We start from the raw sequence: 20,580 nt of genomic DNA, 5'->3' as shown, positions 1-20,580 counted from the left end.
CTCCAACCACCACTCTCTGCCCGGCCTGAAGGAAGGAAGCGAGATCCCCCTCCCGTGTGCCATCGTCCCGACCGACCGCCGGAGATATGGGCTCCCCGTAAAACGGAGGTGGTGGAGGGCAGAGGCGGGCGGGCGGGCGGTGGGAGGGGGGTGGGGGGAGAAGACAGCGGAGCAGCAAGAGGGAGAAGGAGAGGCTGAACACGGCAACCGGGAACCGAAGCGCTACCACCACCACCACCACCACCGTCACCGCTGCTACTACTACCGGAGCTAGCACCAACACTGCTGCCGCCACCGCCGCCCTGGGTGCCCCCCGCCACCGCCATGGGAACTCCGCATCAGTCGCTCCAACTACCGCTTTGTCCGTGGGCCATGTCGTGATCCGTGGGCTCCGCCAGCGGGTTTTCTATCCGTGATCCCGACCGAGGCGAGGAGGAGGAGGAGGAGGAGGAAGAAGAGGAGGGAGGGAAGGGAAGGGAAGGGAAGGTGGTGGTGGTGGTGGTGGTGGGAAAGATGTTCGCCTCGGTGGGCCCTCGGGGCGGCCCGCGCAAACCCGTCGCCCCGGCCATCCCGGAGCCGGACCTGAGCCATCTGACGGAGGATGAGAGGAAGATCATCATGGCTGTTCTGGCTCGGCAACGGGAGGAAGAGGCGAAGGAGGAGGCCATGTTAAAGTAAGAGAGAGAAGAGGAAGATAGTGTGTGTGTGAGTGTGTGTGAGTGTGTGTGAGAGGGAGAGACTGGGCCTGGGCTATTTCCATGCTGAAGAAGTCCATCCACCTCCGTCCTCTCCTCTGGATGAGATGTTCCAGCATCCCTCCACTGGATGCATCCATGTGTGTGTGTGTGTGTCTGTGCTTGTACATCCTGCAGGTCTCTCCACACTGAACTCACACACTCACACAGACTACAGCATGTGTGCAGACCAGGTTCACGTCCAGTTTGCAGATCCTCTCCGGTCTTACGGGGGGCTTGGTCGAGTGTGTCCCTGGGTCAGGTGCAAGTTGTTCGGGAGGCAGGAGGAATAGAATGGTGGGAGGATGAAGGGGTGTGTCACCATGCTCCAGCATCATCAGCAGCATCATCACTCCACTCTGATGAAAAATAAGAGCTGATTTCTGTCATTCACACCACAGACTTCACCTCAAACGTTTGGTCTAGAGGCGCAGCGCTGAAGCCCGGGCACTGACAGTAGTAAAAGTGAAACCCTCCCTGTTGGCTTCTATCTGTGCAGCATCCATCTCAACAGCTGCTGTTCTCAGCTCTGGGGTGCGGTTGAGCCTTTCCAAGCTGTATGTACTGTATGTAGGCCAGTGCTCTTGCAACACACATCGCACAGGCTGTTATAGAACCAGTAGGCCTATAACAAGAGGAGGTGGGGGTAGAGAAAAAGGTGCCTGTGTCATGTCATTTTGAATCAGGAGTGGCTTACATTAACTGTGTGCATTCTCCACCTCCTCCTCCTCCTCTATGTACCACCACCGTACATGCACAGAGGAAAAGTCTCCTCCAGATTCATCGGTCGCCGCGATCGGTGCAGAGATGAACTCACATCCACCCCCCCACCTCCTTTTGCCTTGCCTTGCCAGAGAATGCATCAAGTTTAAAAAAAATAAAAAATGTTTTCTGCATGGTCTTGCGTGGAAGCTGCATGCACACACGGGCAGATAGAAAGATAGAGCGACCCACCTAAGCGGAGAGGTGCTCCTCAAGCTTTACGTCCCTGTTCTATTTTAAGCCCTCTGTGCGGACTGATAGCCCAGCACTGGAACGGAAGATCGATTCATTGCATCTAAAGAAGGAAATGTCCAATATATAGCCCCGACTCTAAGTGGCTATGCATCATTTTCTGTAATGTATCAGAAGCTGTGGTGGATTCAGTCATGTCATACTGTAGCTGCTGCAAATAAGGCAGCCTGTCAGCACATACGTGTCTTATACTATATTGGCTTCAGCAGCGTTTCCACTCATCACTGTTTGGACAGAGATTGCCATAGCTGAGCAGTGTGTGTGTGTGTGTGTGTGTGTGTGTGTGTGTGTGTGTGTACTGAAAAGCTGCACTGGTTGACTAATACATGCATGGTGAGTGTACAGCAGTAGGGTAGTGTGGGTTGTAATGCAGAGAGGCAGAGGATACACTACTCTGTGAGCATTTTAAGGCTTTCTCACCGTCAGTCTTCTTGCTGTTAAAGCATACAGGATCACAGCATATGTATGCATACATCCCTGTAGGTATATATCCATAGCAACAGTGATGTAATGGTAAATACATTGGGGGTAAACAATGATGTCCTGTCAATAATTATTAGGAGGTAAAGCAGTGTGTGATGACAGTGAGTTTACTGATAAACTGCAGATGAATATGTTCTTCATATGAAGATAAAGCACAGTAACAGTACAGTAAAGCTCCTCCCTACAGCAATGTAACAGAGCATCAATGAGCGGCATTCCCTCACTGTCTTATGAACACAATAATTCATCCTGAAGCTCATTTTTACTGATACAACCAAGCACATGTGATCAAACGTATTGACAGTCCCGCAGGCAGGATATCCCTCTTTACTGCACCGAAGTGATGAAACCAGAGACTCAGCGGAGGCGAATTCTTTGCATCGCATTGCAATCACTTCATGTCAGTACGAGCCTCCTCAAATCGATCACCTATTTCATTCATTCATATCATTTCTCAGAGGGATCGTATATTTCACCCTGCTTGCCTCCAAGGTAGAAACATGTGCTGACGTAGTCCGAGAGCTAAAACGAAGACACAGGAAACACATGCACTGTGTATGACCAATGTAAAAGCTCCAGTAGTTGTTGTGTAGGTGTGTGTATGTGTGTGTGTGTTTTTTCTGGACTAGATGTGCCAGATTTGAAAAATATATTAGCTCTGCTGATCTACAGTGAGTAGCGATGTCACCTCACAGCAAGAAGGTTAGTGGTTCGAACCTCGCCTCGAACCTTTCTGCGTGGAGTTCTCTCTGGCTTCCTCCCACAGTCCACACACATGCACTTAATGGGTTAACTGCTGCCTCTAAATTGCCCGTAGGTGTGAATGTGAGTGTGAATTGTTGTTTGTCTCTATCCCTGTGTTGAGGTGGCCACTTATCCAGGGTGTACCCCGCCTCTTGCCCAAAGTCAGCTGGGATAGGCTCCAGCCCCACCGTGACCCTGATGAGGATAAGCAGTGACAGATAATGGATTCAAGTATCAATATAGTTATCTGATATCTAGAAAAAGAAAGGAGTCTTCTTTGTAGTAGTTTACAGACAACTGTGAATGTCAGTTGAAAGAATTCTGACACTGTTTTTGTGTATTAACTACTCATTCAACTTTTTCCCTCCTGATACTGTTTCTGAAATCTGTCAATACAGAGTAAGAATATAATACCAGTGCTGTCTTTTCCCTAAATTGCATAACAGGCTTGTGTTGAACTGAATGGGATCACTTTTATCTGTAACGTGACGGCAGGAATCGCTGTAACGCATGGACAGCCTGTGGTGGATGAATGTAACTGATCATGGAAGCACAGAAGTTTTCAGTTTAATGTTGAGAGTTTAGACCACAGCTAACTATTGTGTAACATTGTAGAAATGGCTACTGTTGGCTTCTATTCATTTTAATACCCGACTCTTTTCAGCTGCAGACAGTTCACACAGGAGGCAGGTTTATTTATTTTACCTCCGTTCACTATCTTTTTGTCACCTCTGAGCTCATGTATGCGTGCAACTTCAGGAAATGCAAAACTTATTGTAAGTTCCAGCAATCCCACAGTTTATTTTCATTAGAAACTTTGTAGTATTTTGATATGTATAATATGTTTTTAAATTCATTTAATCAGTTTTTAAAAAATATATTAGAGATTGCCCCAAGTACCACTACAGGGAGTGTTTTTTAGTTTGAGTTTTGACTTTGACTTCATTTCAGGATAACATCACCTGTGAAAAAGTAGAATTGAAGTCCCACACAGTATCTTTCACCAGCATAACCCCAGGACGTAACATCTACTTCTTTCAGTCAGTCCAGCAGAGGATGGTTAGAATCCACATGAAACAAAGATATCAGCATTCCTAATGTGCAAAAAAAGCGTCTCAGCTAGAGAGACAGAGGGTTACCCGCAGTATCGACGATGAAAGACGCGTCTTCTGTTTTAGACGGTGTGGGTGTTAGCAGGGATTTCTCTCTGGAGTTTCCTCTGTGATCAGAATGATCAGAGCCCACCGCTCATGTTTATGGATGAGATGGTTTTGAATCGCACTGTGAACGTGTCAGTGGCCATATTGAAAACATGTCATTGTTAACTAAGTCCTAAATGTATCTCCAACACTGAGTCTAAATGAGAATTCTTATCGGTTTAGTCTGTATTTGGAACATTTGATTCTTTGGTTTGGTGTATTTGGTTGAGTGCCATTCTATATCAGGTTTTATTAAGATAAAAAGGCAAAACACAGACACCTGAAAGCTAGCTGATGCTCATAGGAAAGCCTGGCATAACAAAATGAACCCAAGAAACTGACTGCAGTCTGGACTGATGCTCGGATTCAGCTATTTTAACTCATATGAACATGAGAGGAGAAACTTTTTAATTCTAAAAGGTGGACATCTGCACTCACAGCATTTTCTTAACTTTGTGTGTTTCAGAGAAGAGAAGCCTATCCAAGCAAGAACGGTGAACCTGGTTGGGCAGAAGAAACCTCCGCAGCAAAACGACGTCCGGTGAGTGGGTTATACCCAACCGCCCACTTCACGCCGACTTGGAGTTTAAAAGTGGCCTGAAATGAGTTTAAAATGGCTGTTAATGTTCGCTTGTGCGTCACTTTAACGTCATTTCACTCCGATGGCCCCCAAAATGACCTCTTTTTTGGAGCTGGCAGTCTGCCCTTCTGCCACGCATTCATGTTTTGTTGTGAAATCACAACAATTTTACACCTTGGATGAGTCAGCGACGTAAAAGATAAACTCATGTTTTGGCGACTACCTTCTGCAAGTGTGACTCAAGCCTGTGTTATGTAATTTGGATGATACTCTAAGTGGAATGGCACTGCACAGACACCTTGTTTAGATTTTTTCATTTATATTTAGGAAATCTGACTCAGTTAGGAAGATACAAGATTCTTCTTCTTCTTCTTCTTCTTCTTCTTCTGAGGGACTTTATATCCTGTTAACCTGTCTGTCTACCTACCAGACAGCAACTACACAGCTCCCGCTGTAAAGATGGACATGGTCAGGGTGATAAGTCCAGTCCAGATCCTGTTGAGTCATTAGAGACTGGCTCATGCTGTCGTCCTCCTCCGTAGAATTGCCTCTTAGGGTGGATTCAGATGCTCTGGGTGTCTCACAGTTTGCTGCTCGTCTGGAGGAATTACTTCCATCGTCTGTGTGTGTGTGTGTGTGTGTGTGTGTGATGTGTTTCAGTTCAACTTCCTCTCACCTGAATCTGGGTCTTCACAAACTTTTGTAAGACAACCAGTTAACCAGTTCTGTTTGCCCGTAGCAAAGCCGTGCTTACATAATGAGTCATTTTCTATTATAACTGTGTCTGGAATATTCTTATCCATCATTTGTGTCCGCTGTTTTTCAGTCCTAGTACATAATTCATGCCTTTCAGTCAACATTTATCTAGCGATATATTGAAAGATCCACATTGAGGACATGTGGAGGTGAGAATCAAGCTCTGGTCCTGCAAGTAGCATGGTGATGTTCGTCCTTACATGAGGATAGGTGGTATTGGATTGTTGTGACTACTCGTAGTGGTAACCACTGCGGGAACGTGCTAGACCTAGTCAGTCACGATTGCTCTCTAAGGTAGCTGGTTAATAGCTTGATTGTTCAATAACCAGACAAGACAGCTCAAGAGACGTAGCTATTTGTAGCTAATAAGCACTAGCTTCCTCTGTTTTGTAAGGTCAGCATGGCCAAGCTAGCTTCAGTTCACTAAAGTTGCATGCCAATGCATAAGTGGCAAAAACTGTAATTCCTCGAGCGTCCACTTGAGGCAAATATGTTATCCATCCCTGCAATCTTTACTGCAGTAATCAGGCTTCTAGTGTCGCAAAGTAAGACTTATTATTTTGGTATGTGTCACCTTAACACTGTCTGTTCACAAGCTGTTGGGGCATTTTCAGACAGGATTCGTCGAGATTGTAGCCGCTGTGCTACAATCTGTTGCACAGCAGAAGCATAGGTTAACACATGTGACGACAAAGGCGTCTGCTATTACTTGTCACGCTGGTATCTCCTAAATAGCATTGGCTGCTGAGGATCATGGGTATCTATTTGACACACCAAACATAAAAACTAATAGGTAATTTCTCTGGAACAAAGTTAAAGTATTACTCACAGATGACTGTAACAGCCCCATATATATAGTTATCAGTATATATATATATATATATATACCTCTTTGCAAGCTCAGAGGTTATCTTTTGCTGAAATAACGCCTTCCATCTCGTCTCCAATTAGCGGGAATTGGATGCTTGATGGGTTGGTCAGGAGCGATTCTTTATAATGGCTCAGCTCGTTGATCATCTTTCCTTCACCGCTGTGTGTGTGTATAAAGTCTGGTTATTTGATCAGCGGTTGTTAATACAGACTCGTATTGCAAACGTTACTTGAAACAGACTCTGTCGTTTTCACTCTTTGATGTTATTCGAGCATCTCAGTCCCCGCTGGCTTATTTGCACGTTGAAAAGCCGGTTTCCGTGCATTTCTATTCGCAGTGACTTCTGCGGCCAGTGATATCTTTTTTTTTTTTTTCTTTCTGCCACACAATGATCAAAGGATAAAGCTTGTTTATGCTCTATCTGTGTGCACTGTATGTGTGTGTGTGTGTGTGTTGGATCAGAGAGTGAAGGGGGATTACAGAGTAAGTCAGCTGGAGCACATCTGCTTCTCTGAGGAATCCCACAATATGGCCCCCATTTATAACATTATACAATCTGTGCCTTCCCGGTCACATCACTCACCAGACATTACAGTCAGTATTCCAGCAGTATTCCTTCTGCAGCTCGGCCTGGCTTGGACAGAGATAACATCATGTCTATAAGGTGATTGTAATGCTAACACACCAAACCAGGAGGACTGCTGACATTGTTGAGGTGAATTTCTGATACTGGGCTAAGACTGTTAGGTGGTGTTTGGACTGTGTGTTGCTTTAGATATGGTTTCTGGTTTCTGTTGATCTGTGACAATTCTGAGATTAGATGATAGCCAAGATGGCAGCAGCCAGCACCGCATATTTTAAGCTTTGGAAATCTGTTGCCGACATCACTCATGCGCTGTCCATTCTTTATACTGTCATCGATTTCAGAAAATTCTCACTTGTTGTGTGGCCGTGAAAATCACAAGAGGGAGGTCATTCATATGAACTCACCTCCTGAACAGAGTAAGCACTAACCCTATCCTGCTCATAATGGCTAAATGACATCCTCATCAAATGTTATTATCCTGGAGAAATTCAAACATATATACCATCATACCAAACATGGTAGTAGTTGTTAACACCACTCAAAAAACACACAGTTAAAGGTGCAGTGTGCAGGGTTTAGTGCCATTTAGTGGTGAAGTTGCAGATTGCAACCAAATGAATACTGCTCGCCTCACCTTTCGTTTCGAGCGTGAAGGATAAACTGCAGTGGCTGGAAAACAAAAAATAAAAATAGACAAAAAACAGAAAAGGTCCTGTCTAGAGCCAGTATTTTGTTTGTCTGATCTGGGCTGCTGTACAAACATGGCAGTTCAACATGGTGGACTCTGTGGAAGAAGACCCGCTCCCTCTGTAGATATAAAAGATATAAATTCACAGGAATAAAAAAAATACATTCTTATTTTGCATAATTATGTATATTATATTTCTTCCATTATATATTCATAAATGTTACATACTGGACCTTTAACAGGAACAAAATTACTGGTTGTTATCTTGATCATTTGTTTGTAATGCTAATTAGCTGATTGTACTTGAATAAAGAGTAAAGATTATGTTCCAGTCTGGTGTTTGTGAAGGTTTGATTTCTGATAGAATATCTGCGTGATCATCTACTGACCAGTTAAAGTTTGTATGGTTAGCTGGAAACCCTAATAAAGTCGTAATATCAGTGTATAGCCTAAATCATCTCATAATGGAGAACATAATGGAGCTGTTCCTGTACTCATTTCTGTAAGTAAAAAATGGTCTGGACGGCAGACAGGAACAGTCCATTGTGTATTTCTGAAGGCATAATGTTTATTCACAGAATTATTGTAACGTCTGGAGGAAATAAAGTGGGCAGGGAAACCTGGCTGCTGACGGTCAGTTCCTGCCAAATGTTTGTCAGGTTGATCGGCTCAGTACAGACTGAATGGACTTCTGGTGAGCTGTTGATTGAGCTGCTGGCGATCTGAAAGCGCTGTAAAAGAAAACGGCTTGTTTTAAACTTGACCACTGTGTTCTTTAGACTTCATCTCTTGGGGTTTTAAAAGTTTTAATAAGCCCAGGAGTTGTAAAAGTTACTCAGTCTGTAGGGGAGCATGTAATCCTTCAGCTGTAGTTAATCACAGAGGTTTTCAAATGATTTGTTATTGTGTTATTAATGACCTCGTGTTACTGAATGCATTTTAAATTAGCAGCTTATTCCTCCATGTTTATTCGTCATTAAACACTTTGTTTGTTCTCTTGAAGGTCCACCACTGAATCTGTTAATAATGTTGTGTTCTTGTATCAGTGTTCTTGGAAGTGAACTAATTTTATCCCACACTGTTATGAATTTCACACCATGGAACAATGCACACTGTAAACTTTAATAACTCGTGAGACCTTCCGTTTTGTTTGTGGACTGGTCAGTTCTTGACATGCTGCTTACATGCTTACATGCATTGCGTGTTTTTGTCCTCACTTCACCCTCGTCCGTCCCTGTCTGCGCACTGAACCCCATGCCTCTCTAAAAGCAACATGAATGTACCGCATTGTGAGGGTGTTTACACTTCACATAACTAAATGCGATTGGCCAGGTGTCCCCTGATAGCAGGGTACCATGGCGATGGCCCAGCAGCCCCGTAGTAACCTCTGTGACCCCTGGGGTTGGCGAGGAGTCACTTCCTCACTTCCTTCAGGGATTGGCTGTTATCCTGGTCTTCCCATGAGTCTCTGCTCCAGCGGAGAATGGGGTGGGACACACTCTGTTAGATTTCTGTGTGTTTGAGAGAGTTCCATCTTTAGAGGATAAGACAGAGATGAAGCCTTACATTTCTTTCTTTCTTTCTTTCTTTCTTTCTTTCTTTCTTTCTTTCTTTCTTTCTTTCTTTCTTTCTTTCTTTCTTCTTCTTCTTTCTCTTTTAAATAGTAGGAAGGGATGGGAATTTTATGTCTCGCATATGAGTTAGTTTATCTGATTTTCACCACATGATTATTGTGACCAAATTTATGGCAGAATTCATAACATAATAAATTAATATATAATACATAATATTGGTATATTGCAACACAACATTCTATATCTTCAGGTTGTTTATGTTCAACCTGACTTCACATGGAGTATTTCACACCTCAGCGTAAGAATTGGGAACATGGTGATATTTTACTGGGAACATGGCGATATTTTATTGAAGTTTGATGTCGAAGTCAGACAACTATAAAGAGAAAACAAAGGTGAATGCTAACATTAATACCCAAACTATCTGCTTCAATCATCGATTACAGCTGTTGGGTCCAGTATGCTTGAAACAGAGTAGTTGATGTGATGCGTCAGCCTTAGATTTCTGAAGCGTAGTGACTGTCTTCCACCTTCCGACTAATCAAAAAAAACGGTAAATCGGTGGTGGCAGGGTGCTGAAATCAACCACCTGTAACAGCATCTAGCTGTCAATCAAAGCAGCCACACTGTTAATTCTGCATAATCAGCCTTAATATCATTTGAACAGGTGAGTTGTATATAAATTCACCCTCAGTACAGTTGTCATGAACGGGGAAATTAGCTATAGAGACCAAAACTGTTTTTTGTACCAGGCTGTAAACATGTTTGTTTCTGTTCTGTAGTCAGTCTCAAGTGGACGTTTGAGGAATTACAGTTTTTGGCACTTCTGAATAGGCTTCATTTTCCGGACACGGAGGTTGCCTCTTGGTCCGACTGCGTTTAAAAAACTGGTTGTACCTGTTCTGAAAGGCCACACTTCAGACGTGGATCCCGGAGTTTCTTGCTTGACTTTGGAGTCTTCTGAATAAATCATACAAATCAGCAATCTCTCCTCCGATGCATTCATGGTGTGAGATTGAGAGAAAATAGTTCTGCTGTTGGAAGTGGGGCACAATCTCTGTAAAACTTAGTTTGAAGCATACTGGGGCCTTTTACAAACTGACGACCTGGGTAAATGTTGACCTGCAGTGTGTACTGTTTGCGCATGCAGTGTTAGTGTGCAGTGGCTTCTTGTAGCATTGTTGCCATGATACACGTTTATCAGAACCACAGCTACAAAAATATGACAGCTAAACGCAAACTATCCTTTAAGAAAGTTGTCAGGCAACGAGACTGATCAGCCTAACTCAAGGAAGCATGCTGTCACGGATATAAAGCAACACTACTACACTAACACTACTTACCCAACAGCACTTTGTAAGAGATCATTCATTTTGAGAAAAAATGTGCTATCTGCACAAACTTGGATATACTTAAAAATAACAGACCACCGATGTAAGCCCTTCCTCTATAGAGTTATTGAATAGGTGCAAGGCTTGGGCCATACATTAAAATGATCCATTTGGCCACTGTGCAGCCGTGTCGGCGAACAGTGAACTCGTTCTTCAGAGGCTGATCATTCAATTAGCAAAATAAAATGACAAAAGCTGCCCCAAAAACCCAACTGCCGCTGGACTCAGCCAACGTACAGCCGATATATCCGTCTGTTATCCTGACCTCAGCGCAAACATGAAGTTTTTTGCTTGAATTTGAGTGGAAGTCATTCATACAGTAGAGACAAAGGTGACCTTGTTTTCTACCTCAACGAGCACCTTATAGGCAGCTGCAGTACTGAACAAACAGTACCGTTTGCTGACATGTCTATCCTCAATCACGCAGATAACTGCTGTACGTTATAACAAATCAGTGATTGTTGCTGAAGGGAGCGTCACTGCTGGTAAAAGCTGTACACGGCCGTGACCAGAGCTTTTCCTCACGACTCGTAGGAAAGAAAGTCGCAGTTGGATTTCACAGTAAATGTCAGGATTTAGATGATGTAGATCGTTTTTTAATACAAAGAAAATTAAAAATATATCTGGTTTGGTGATTTTGTTTAAAGAGTGCGTCCCCCTCAGACTGAGCCCTGTACATGTGTGGGTACACGGGAATGTGTGAATATGCACTCCGTGTGTGAATTAGATTGTTTGTGTTGAGGAGTGTTTGGGTATGTGTGTGTGTGCGCATGTGTGTATACATGCTGTGTATATGTGTGTTTGTGCTGCCTGGCTGTGTATGGCTTTGCCAGGCCATATGGAGCGCTGTCTGGGGAGCACACTACCCACTTAGCTCTGCTGTTGGCTCTGGTGCTCTCTCCATCTGTCCCATCTCTCTCTCCCATCCTTTCCCTCCATCCCACCCTCTCTCTCTCTCTCTCTCTCTCTCTCCCTCTCTCTCTCTCTCTCTCTCTCTCTCTCTCTCTCTCTCTCTCTCTTTTCTCCTTATCTTTATCTTTTGTTCTATCTATTTTTTATTCTCATTTCACGGAGCGTGGTCTCCTCTTTGTTTCTTTCCTTTCTCTCGGTCTCTCCCCCTCAGTCTTCTACACTCCTAAAATATTCTTCTTTAGGTGTTTGTCCAATTACAAGTGTGCGTGTTCTTCAGCAATAGGATGTGTGTGTGACTCTCCAACACTCTTCTCTTCACACTTTCTTCTTATTCTGCAGTAAATACTGTGCTCTTGGATATCCACACAGGTCGTTATGCTGGTCCTTTTATCTAAAGGCCGGGTTGAGAGTCCCCCCCCCACCACCCCCCACATCCCAGGTGACACGTTGAGTGTCCACAGTTCCTGGAAATGTCCTGAAAAGTCTTTAATTGTATTAAGCTGCGTCTTCATTATATTTCAAGCCTCATTATTTATATCATATTTGATTTTAATCTGTGTTTATAAAGATGTATGAGGCATCATGCATGCAGTAGCACATGGTGTGCTCATTAACATTTAGTGAAGTGCATTGGGATCAATTATAAGGGGATTATAAGCACCGAGCTCACGACAAACTATGAACCGGTGATCGTCACACTGTAGGAGAAACGCACCGTGTTCTGAAATCATCCATGAATACTGTGAAAGTTTGCTGTGGGAAGTGTACATTTTCGAATACCAAAGCAAATTATATTTCTGCTCCTATGAAGGTGTGTTCAGACTGAAGGCGAAGCAGATCTGACCACCATTTGACTTGTTTCTGCACACTGTGTGGTCCTCAAACAGCTAGTGTGTTAGCATTTTAGCTCACTAACTATGTGTGTTTGTGCTGACTGATCATGAGCTCCAGTTCTTTCTCTTTTCTCCTCCTGTCTCTGTGTGAACTGAAATATCATAAAGCCCCTGGATCTGATAATGCTTTACTCTCCACCACTCAGTACAAATTTGTATTTATTAGCCACTCATGCTGCCTTTAAAGCCCTTGTTATTCAGTCTAATCACACAGGTTACACTTTAGGTCACTGAAACTACTGTTTGAATGTGGGAAAAATAATATTTTTAAGTTTCACAGGCGTCCACATTGCATAACCTGTTGTCTATGCTGTTTTCTTTGCCACGCTCGATCGATAATCACAACACGAACTTGGATACAATAATGTCCACAGTTACAAGGTTGCTGATTTGGGACACATCAAACACTACTTGGCAAGCTTCCTAAGTCGTTTATAACATTATTTTTTTTTTTGCCTTTTCAAGCTTTTTTAATTTGATAGAGACAGCTTAAGAGTGACAGGAATGTGGCGAGAGAGAGAGATGGGGAATGACATGCAGCAAAGGGCCACAGGTCGGATTCAAACCCTGGGCTGCTGCGACAAAGACTGAGCTTTTAAATGTGTGACAAAATTCCATTCACTGGACAAAACTAGATAACCTAGAAAAATAAACCAATAGACCTATTATTGTGACATATTAACACATTTATTAAGTACAAAGTACTGGACTGTACATCAGATGTCCTAAATCTGTTAGCGAAAATATTTTGAAGTGGAATTTTCTTCTATATGATGAAGATGTTAATTGTAATTGAACTGACCGCATTAAACATTAAATGTGACTAAAATTGAACTGAAACAAAAGACTAGGATGAAATGTATCTTTATTATCATTGATGGTAGTTTTCTTGTCAATCTAAAGCTCATTCTCATTGGATGATTGCACATTTCTGTGATTCCTTGAATAAAATATGCCGGGCAGTAGTCAACTGTCTCATACTTAGCTATATTTTACACAAAAACATTACAAATAGTACACTGTACTATATCATAAACACTCAAACGAATGAATATAACACAGTCTATAACAACTAGAGTTTTTTCTAAGGTCTAAAGAATCACAGAATTACATCCCTGTTGTTGTTGACTGTAAAGACAGTATGCTCCAGTCATCTGAGGTCCTCATTTGTTGAGTCATGTTGGTTAAAAATAAATATGCAAATCCGAACATGTATCACATCTGGGTGTATTGCTCAAATGAATAACATTGCATTCTTCATCATCATACAACCTGTCATTTTCTGGACACCTTTCAGCACTGCTTCTTTCAGCCAACAATCCATCAGAGGAAATCTTATTTGAAATCAGACTTATGAAGTTTGATTAAAATGCTCATACTAAATAAAAAGGCTATTTCGTTGGACCTTTGATTTAGGACTAAGACTAAATGTAAAATTAGCTGACAAAATTAACTCATAATTCAAACAGTTCAGACTTTGTTGGGTGGAGCAAGTACTCAGCTGGAGTACCATCAGAGTAAAATGTGTCAATATCCATTCTCTATGAACAATAAATATTGCTTTAAAGCTCAATTCTGAGGCTGCTGTGTAAACTAAAGAAATAAATATAGCAATATAAGTGATAAATATAGCAACAACTTCCAGTTGGCCCACATCTAATTTGAGTTCAGCCCATTCCAAGCACGGATACAGATACAGATTATTTAGTTGAACAGACCAACTAGTCAAAGTCATCAGTTTGGTCAGTGGCTCCACACTTCAGGCTAGGATGCAGTGGATATCCTCTAGCATCAGGTTTGCATGTGCTCAAGTTAGCTCTAACAAATATGTAATGTCTGGTTTCACATTGCACATGAGTTTAAACAGCTGCAGTTTGTTAAAAGGTTTAAAGGATTAAAATAAGTACGCAATGCAGCGTAATGTAACTGAATGTGACAGAAGTTAAAAACAAGTTGAACGCTGACTTTTAGTTTCACACAGTAGATGTAGTAAACAGGTCATGTAGTCAACAGTCTCCAGGGTGAAAGTCCTGTGTTTGACGGACCCATCCATCTACCCCTATGCAGACTTTCTCGCTCTTTATACTACGTCACCTGCGTTCAGTCGTTGCAGAGCGTTGAAGTGTAGACTCACTGACCTGCTGTCCTGTTTGAAGGCTGGGCTGGCTGAGCTGCAGATACAGATAAAGTGGCACTCGCTCATCTCTAATCCTGTGGCTAAACCTGGATTATGAACAGCATTACTGTTGTCATAGGTCTCTTCAATAAACAATACAACACCCAGTTTGCTTTTTTTTTTTTTTTTACCTTGTCCTTTGTGGTTTTGGCAGCCACACCTTGCACTCTTTGGGTGTTCACTAAGCCTCTTCTCAATTGCTCCCATGTGTTATGGTGTTTTAAGTTACTACTGGAGAGACTGAGGGAGTGATGATGTTCTGAGAATCGTCTTTAGATCTTTAGAGCACCTTTTCAAAAGAATATTGAAGGCACACAAAAGTTAGAAAGAACGAGTTGGAAATAAGAGATAAGGAGTGAGTGGCTTGAAAGCTGGTCAGGGAAACATATACAGAAAATGAGAAGGAAGGGAGAGGTGAGGCGAGTAGAGGAGGAAGGAGGCATACAGGAGAGACTTTGGTTGGTTTGGTGATCACATACACTCATATTGCTTAAATCACAACTGTCAGATTTGGCATGAATCATCACTTTTCTTCTCTGATGGGATTTCCTCAAAGCCTGATCTGTTCTTCTTTGGTACATTTAAAAAACAAAACTTTCAGTGCTTTAAAAAAGATTCCTGGAGACAAGTTGGATAAATCACTGATGGACAAACACGATTCATATTAATAATCTCCCTTCTCCAATGAGTTGTAAATACCATCAAAAACTGGTAGGGAATAAGCGAGAGTGTGATATAAGAAAATGATGAGAGGATAGAAGGAGGGATGGAGGGAGAGGGGGAGGTGAGAGTACAGCCGAACAGCTCAGCATGGTGAGTTCTGTGACGGAAGTGAGGGAGGGGAAGGGACGGAGGAGGAACAACAGAGCTTGGCACAGAGTGAGAAAAACTAGAGAGCGAGAGATTCTCCATGTCCCCGCTGCCATATGGTGAGCAGCCAGGCCACAGCACAGCACATACATGCACTAATGGAGAGCACAGAAACAGGCTGAGGAACATCAGAATTAAGCTTTATTTTCAGAATGAGTTTGTTTTGTATGTAGAAATGATTAATTGTAATTGAATGTATTTAAACAATTAGCAAATAACAACACACGAGTGAAAAACATGGCTGCTGCCATAGTCAGGTTAAAGGATAAGCCGCTTCCCGTCTAATCTAAAAATCAGCAAAGACATAGATCATAGGTGGACCTGACGTGGGTCGAGTGATACCCCACCATAAAAAAAGAGTAAAAAAAATAAAATAAATTACATAGGTTTTGTAGGTCTAAATATTGAATTGCAGATCATTACTGTCATTTTACATACAAGTAATTTAAGAAAGTAAAAAAAAAAAAAATAGTGTAGCTGCTTTTCTGTACAAAAATAAGAAATAACTATAATTTATCATTATCATCATAATACTTAAAATAACAGTTTGGTTGTTACTTTTTAATAACTTTTTATAGAATTAAAATATATATAACACATTTTCACAAAACATCACAAAACATACAGTACACTGCATATGTACCAATAAAACTGACCAGCGGCCCAGTGTCTTTGTTCAGATTATGAAATAAACATTCTTAAAATCATTTCTGTTGATTTGAAGTTTTATGAATGGTGCTTTGTTGTTTGTTGTCGTATTAATGTAAGCTCCTCTTTGTGCATGTGTGTATTTTGGACATGGGTTTATGACAACAAAGTGAAAATCAAGTCAATCAGGTAGAATAAAAACACATTTTCATTAAATAATCATTTGGTTGTGAATTACAGTAAAAACTTAAAGGGCATTTTGACTTCATCCAGTAAGAATAAAGATGTTATAATTGATTTTTGTGCATATTTTGCAAAAATATATCTTTAACATTATGACATTATCATGATGTTAACAACTCATAATAAGAACAAAACAAAATCATCTTTTAGTCCTCAACTCAGTCTCATTTTGGCAGAAAGCATTTTTTTCTCCAATAAAAAAAGCTTTTGTTAAATATGAGATTGATGAAGCCTAAGACAATGTATATAACCAGTTTCATAATCCACAGATTCTTATCAGCCTGTGAAGGTGATAAACTCTTTTCTGCAGATAATAAGGTGTTAAAGTGAGCGTAGGTGGATCTCCATTGCATGCAAACAAATTTCTTTTTTGTATGCACGCACACACACTCACACACACACTCACACACACACATATACACCCAGTTGCCGCAAACCGGAAACCCATTTCTAATTCTGGCATGCATTTCACCTTCCATTCAATTTCACAAATAGCATGAGAGGGAGGAAACTTTTTAATACTCGTCTATTATAGGACACAGAATGAGCTCCAATCAATCTTGCAGATGACTCCTCTACAGTAAGAACGTGTGTGTGTGTGTGTGTGTGTGTGTGTGTGTGTGTTTGTGGGGGTACTAGATTAGAGACAGGAGTGAGAGAGTTGTGGGGAGGTAAAGAGGATGCTGGGAGGGAGACAGGTTTGAGAATGAAACTTGGACGTTTAAAGGTCTTGACTTAAACATCTCACAACACAAGAGAGTAACAGGGGACCAAAGTTACTTGAAAAAGAGGAGAGTAAATGAGAATGAGACGTAGAGTTGGAGTGCTTAATTTCTAAATGGCTGCGAGGTGATTTTCTCTGACACTGACTCATTGTTATTTGATTCATGTCTGCCTGCTTTTTGAATATCGATCCAGGAACTGGGGGAGTGACTCATACTCGGCCATAGAGGCCTGAGTCACTACAGGAAAAAGAGTCAAAGCTGGCTCCCAGTTCCAACCTGATGCCACCCTGCTTTATGAAAGCCCAGGAGCGAAGAAGGCAGTGCCAACGTTTGGCTTAGAAATAATGACGCTCAAGGACTGAAGGACTCAGCTATTTTATCTCAGTTTTGGACACATCTACTGTATGTCAAGGGGGGGGGTCTTTTGTCGAACTTTAAGCTTTGATCGAGGATTCAGGCTCTGGCAGAGTGTGGTCTAAAACCACTTTGGGAAGTGATACTGGAGACCCAATGGAAGCTTTGCCTGCAGACAAGAGTGGACATGCAATGATGTTTTTTGACAAACCAAAACTAACAGCGTGTCCGTCAGTTGTCCAGCAAGTGCAGTGCCTTGTCTGTGGCACTCAGTGCTGTCAATTCTGATGAAAATGTGAATATTTGAAATATATGTCTCAAATACAGTTGTCCCTCGCTATAACACGGTTCACTTTTCGCGGACTCGCTGTTTTGCAGATTTTTTTAGTGTAATTTTGCATGCTTTTTTTTACAGCGTACTGTACAGTATAAACACGCATTGTGTTCGGCGTCCTAAATTGGCTAAGGGAGAGCACTAAGGGAGTACTGTACAAAATGTGTGTAAAAAGGTGTATAAAAGTGTATGGTTAGGGGCTTTATGGCCTTAAAACATGTAGAATAATTGTAAAACTTACTTCGCGGATTTCGTTTATTGCGGGTTATTTTTAGAACCTATCCCCTGCGATAAACGAGGGACCACTGTATATAGTTGTGTACTAAAAAAACCCGAAACTTTTTTATCAAACATTACTCAAAAAGTCGTGAGTGAATTGGTTAGGGACTATTTTAAGCCATGGATTAATACACATCTGGTGTCCCAAATGGTCCCATTTTCACTGTGAGGCTATTAGATTTTGATTAATTAATGGCTTATTTGGTAATAAACTTAGCACAATATGAACCAAAATAATAAGGAAGCTATTTGATATTTTGTGAAACATTTCTGTATTAAAACAGTGTAAGACGAGATTTGTTATTGTGAAGATTTATTTTATAAATTACGTTACATATATTTATTTATATACTTACATTTATTTAACCAAGGCTCATGGAGATTATTGGCATCGTTTAATTAATCGTAACTATTTGTATTCTATTCCTTCATTTGGAACAGGAACTATATTTTATGCTGCACCTTGCAAGTAATATAAGCGATTGTTAAGTTTGGCGGAGTGATATGAGGTAATGTGTCGTGTCGAGTGATATGAGGTAATGTGTCGTTGTTGTTATATGTTGTTTAAAGACTAAAATGATTTTTTTTTAAACTACACAGACATTCAAGACAATTGGAAATGTGCAATAATAAAAGCTATGTCAACATTTCAAAACAAACTGAACAGCAACTTCAGTCAGGATGAAGGTTGACTCGTGCGTTGTCTTTATCACCAGCGTTGGGTCGTCCTACTATTGAAGCCAACATTAAAGTGACCACGTTACACACACGAAGATGTCCCTGTGCGTTTGCTTGACCCACAGCCTGAAACTCATTGAATTGAGTTCATAGTTAACTTGAACAATACACGCTGGATTTATATGTTGTTATATATTTTTAAGTTGCGTACTTACACTGTTCATATAAAATGTTCAAAGCCAGAAAAATGTGAAAATTTGACTAACATGGCTAAAACCAATTACAACATAATACATCATCTTGTCCATGAGTCCCATTGCATAGGTTTTCATCAGCGATAATCAATTTACAATGAAGGCATCAACTCCCATGATCCCATGCTACTTCGCAACATCATCAAACTCTATCTTTGTCATTGTTCACTGGTAGAAAATGACATTGGATACGTTTAAGGTTCATCTCTTTTGATTTGAATATGTTTTGGTACGGCTGCGTATGAATCTGTGGTTTAGCAGAATGTTAAGACCAGACACGCCACAAACAAGAGGAGGACAGTAAGGTACGTCAGCTGACCTGATGGATACGCACTGAAAGAGACCACAGCTCATTTTTTTCCTCCAGGACCTCAATGATTAATGTGGCCCCTGCTCGAATTTATGGCAGCGCGATGTACGTATGATTAACTCCAAGTAAAGCACAGTGAGTGTGTCCATGTGTACGTGTCAAACAGTGCTCCACGACACGGAAGAATGCGATTTAAAGATAGTTCATGATTTTGATTGTTTCATAGGATTTGTTACCAATTAGAAAAAAGAAGGATAACGCCTTGTCCTTTAAGTCTGTGTGTGTGTGTGTGTGTGTGTGTGTGTGTTTAGAATGTGTATGTCAGGTTGATTAAAGGGCTAGCTTTACAACGTAGTTACTACAACACCACATCCCCCTCCCAAACACCTACACACACACACACACACACACACACACACACACACACACACACACACACAGTGTATTCAGGTCACCAGGTAAAAAGGTCAGTGACCTGTACAAACAGCTTCTCTGAACCTCCATCAAACTGTAATTGTCAGTGAAATAAAAAGAAGAATTTATGTCCTGCGCTCACATACTTGTTCATATATTTCAGTTAAGCTTTAAATTCCTATTATTTCACATGTAGATGGGGCTTGTGGCTATACAGTGCTTTAAACATGAAAACATTTAAGAAGGTAAAGTCTTTAGGGGTTCCAACAAGAGATAGTTAAGGAAAGATGGCTGTGTGTGTGTGTGTGTGTGTGCATGTCCTCTCTGTCCTTGCCAGGTAAAGGTCCATGCGCTGTCCGTCTTTGAGTTACTGTGTACTGTAGCATCGGTCACAGAGCTATAAAGTTAATCCACCTCTACCCTCCATCCTTCCTTGCCCCTTTTCATCAGTCCTTTTTTGCTCTCAAACCTTCTCAGTGTTGCCTGATGCATCCAACATGTTCTCACTTTGAACAACGGCCCTACACTTCAACCTAGGATGTTGTAGGTACCCCTCTACACGTGCAGGGCCCAGTAGACAGCTTAGTTTATTAATGCAATGCAATGATCAAGAGGCAACCCCCGTGGCTAGGAAATGAAGCCAATGCCAAAGTGCCAAAAACTGTAATTCCTCAAACGTCCACATTTCAACGTCCATAAGTCCCCATGTTAAAATGTCCATCTTCACAGCAAAACATGTTTAAAGCCTGGTACAAAAAAATTATTTGAAATTTCTATAAAACTCACCTGTTCAAGTTATATTAAGGCTTAAAGTTATGCAGAATTAACATTGAGGCTGCTTGGATCAGCCGGTTATCCACATCTTTGCTG

The 20,580-nt window shown here is 41.5% G+C and overlaps 1 protein-coding gene across 18 annotated transcripts in view; it reads left to right on the top strand.

Annotated features, from left to right (window-relative positions):
• The first annotated feature begins 404 nt into the window (after positions 1-404).
• The window catches only part of rims1a (regulating synaptic membrane exocytosis 1a), a 107,938-nt gene continuing 87,762 nt past the window's right edge, over positions 405-20,580 (top strand). For all 18 annotated transcript variants that reach the window (XM_027276104.1, XM_027276098.1, XM_027276102.1 and 15 more), the window contains exons 1-2: positions 405-674; positions 4,641-4,715. In XM_027276104.1, the coding sequence (XP_027131905.1) occupies positions 514-674; positions 4,641-4,715 (236 nt within the window). In that variant the 5' untranslated portion in view covers positions 405-513. The remainder of the gene's footprint in view (positions 675-4,640; positions 4,716-20,580) is intronic.

The sequence above is a fragment of the Larimichthys crocea genome, chromosome III, assembly GCF_000972845.2.
Source record: "Larimichthys crocea isolate SSNF chromosome III, L_crocea_2.0, whole genome shotgun sequence".
NCBI lineage: Eukaryota > Metazoa > Chordata > Actinopteri > Sciaenidae > Larimichthys > Larimichthys crocea.
The sequence above is the reverse complement of the archived record's forward strand: the minus strand, read 5'-3'. Positions and strand labels throughout refer to the sequence as shown.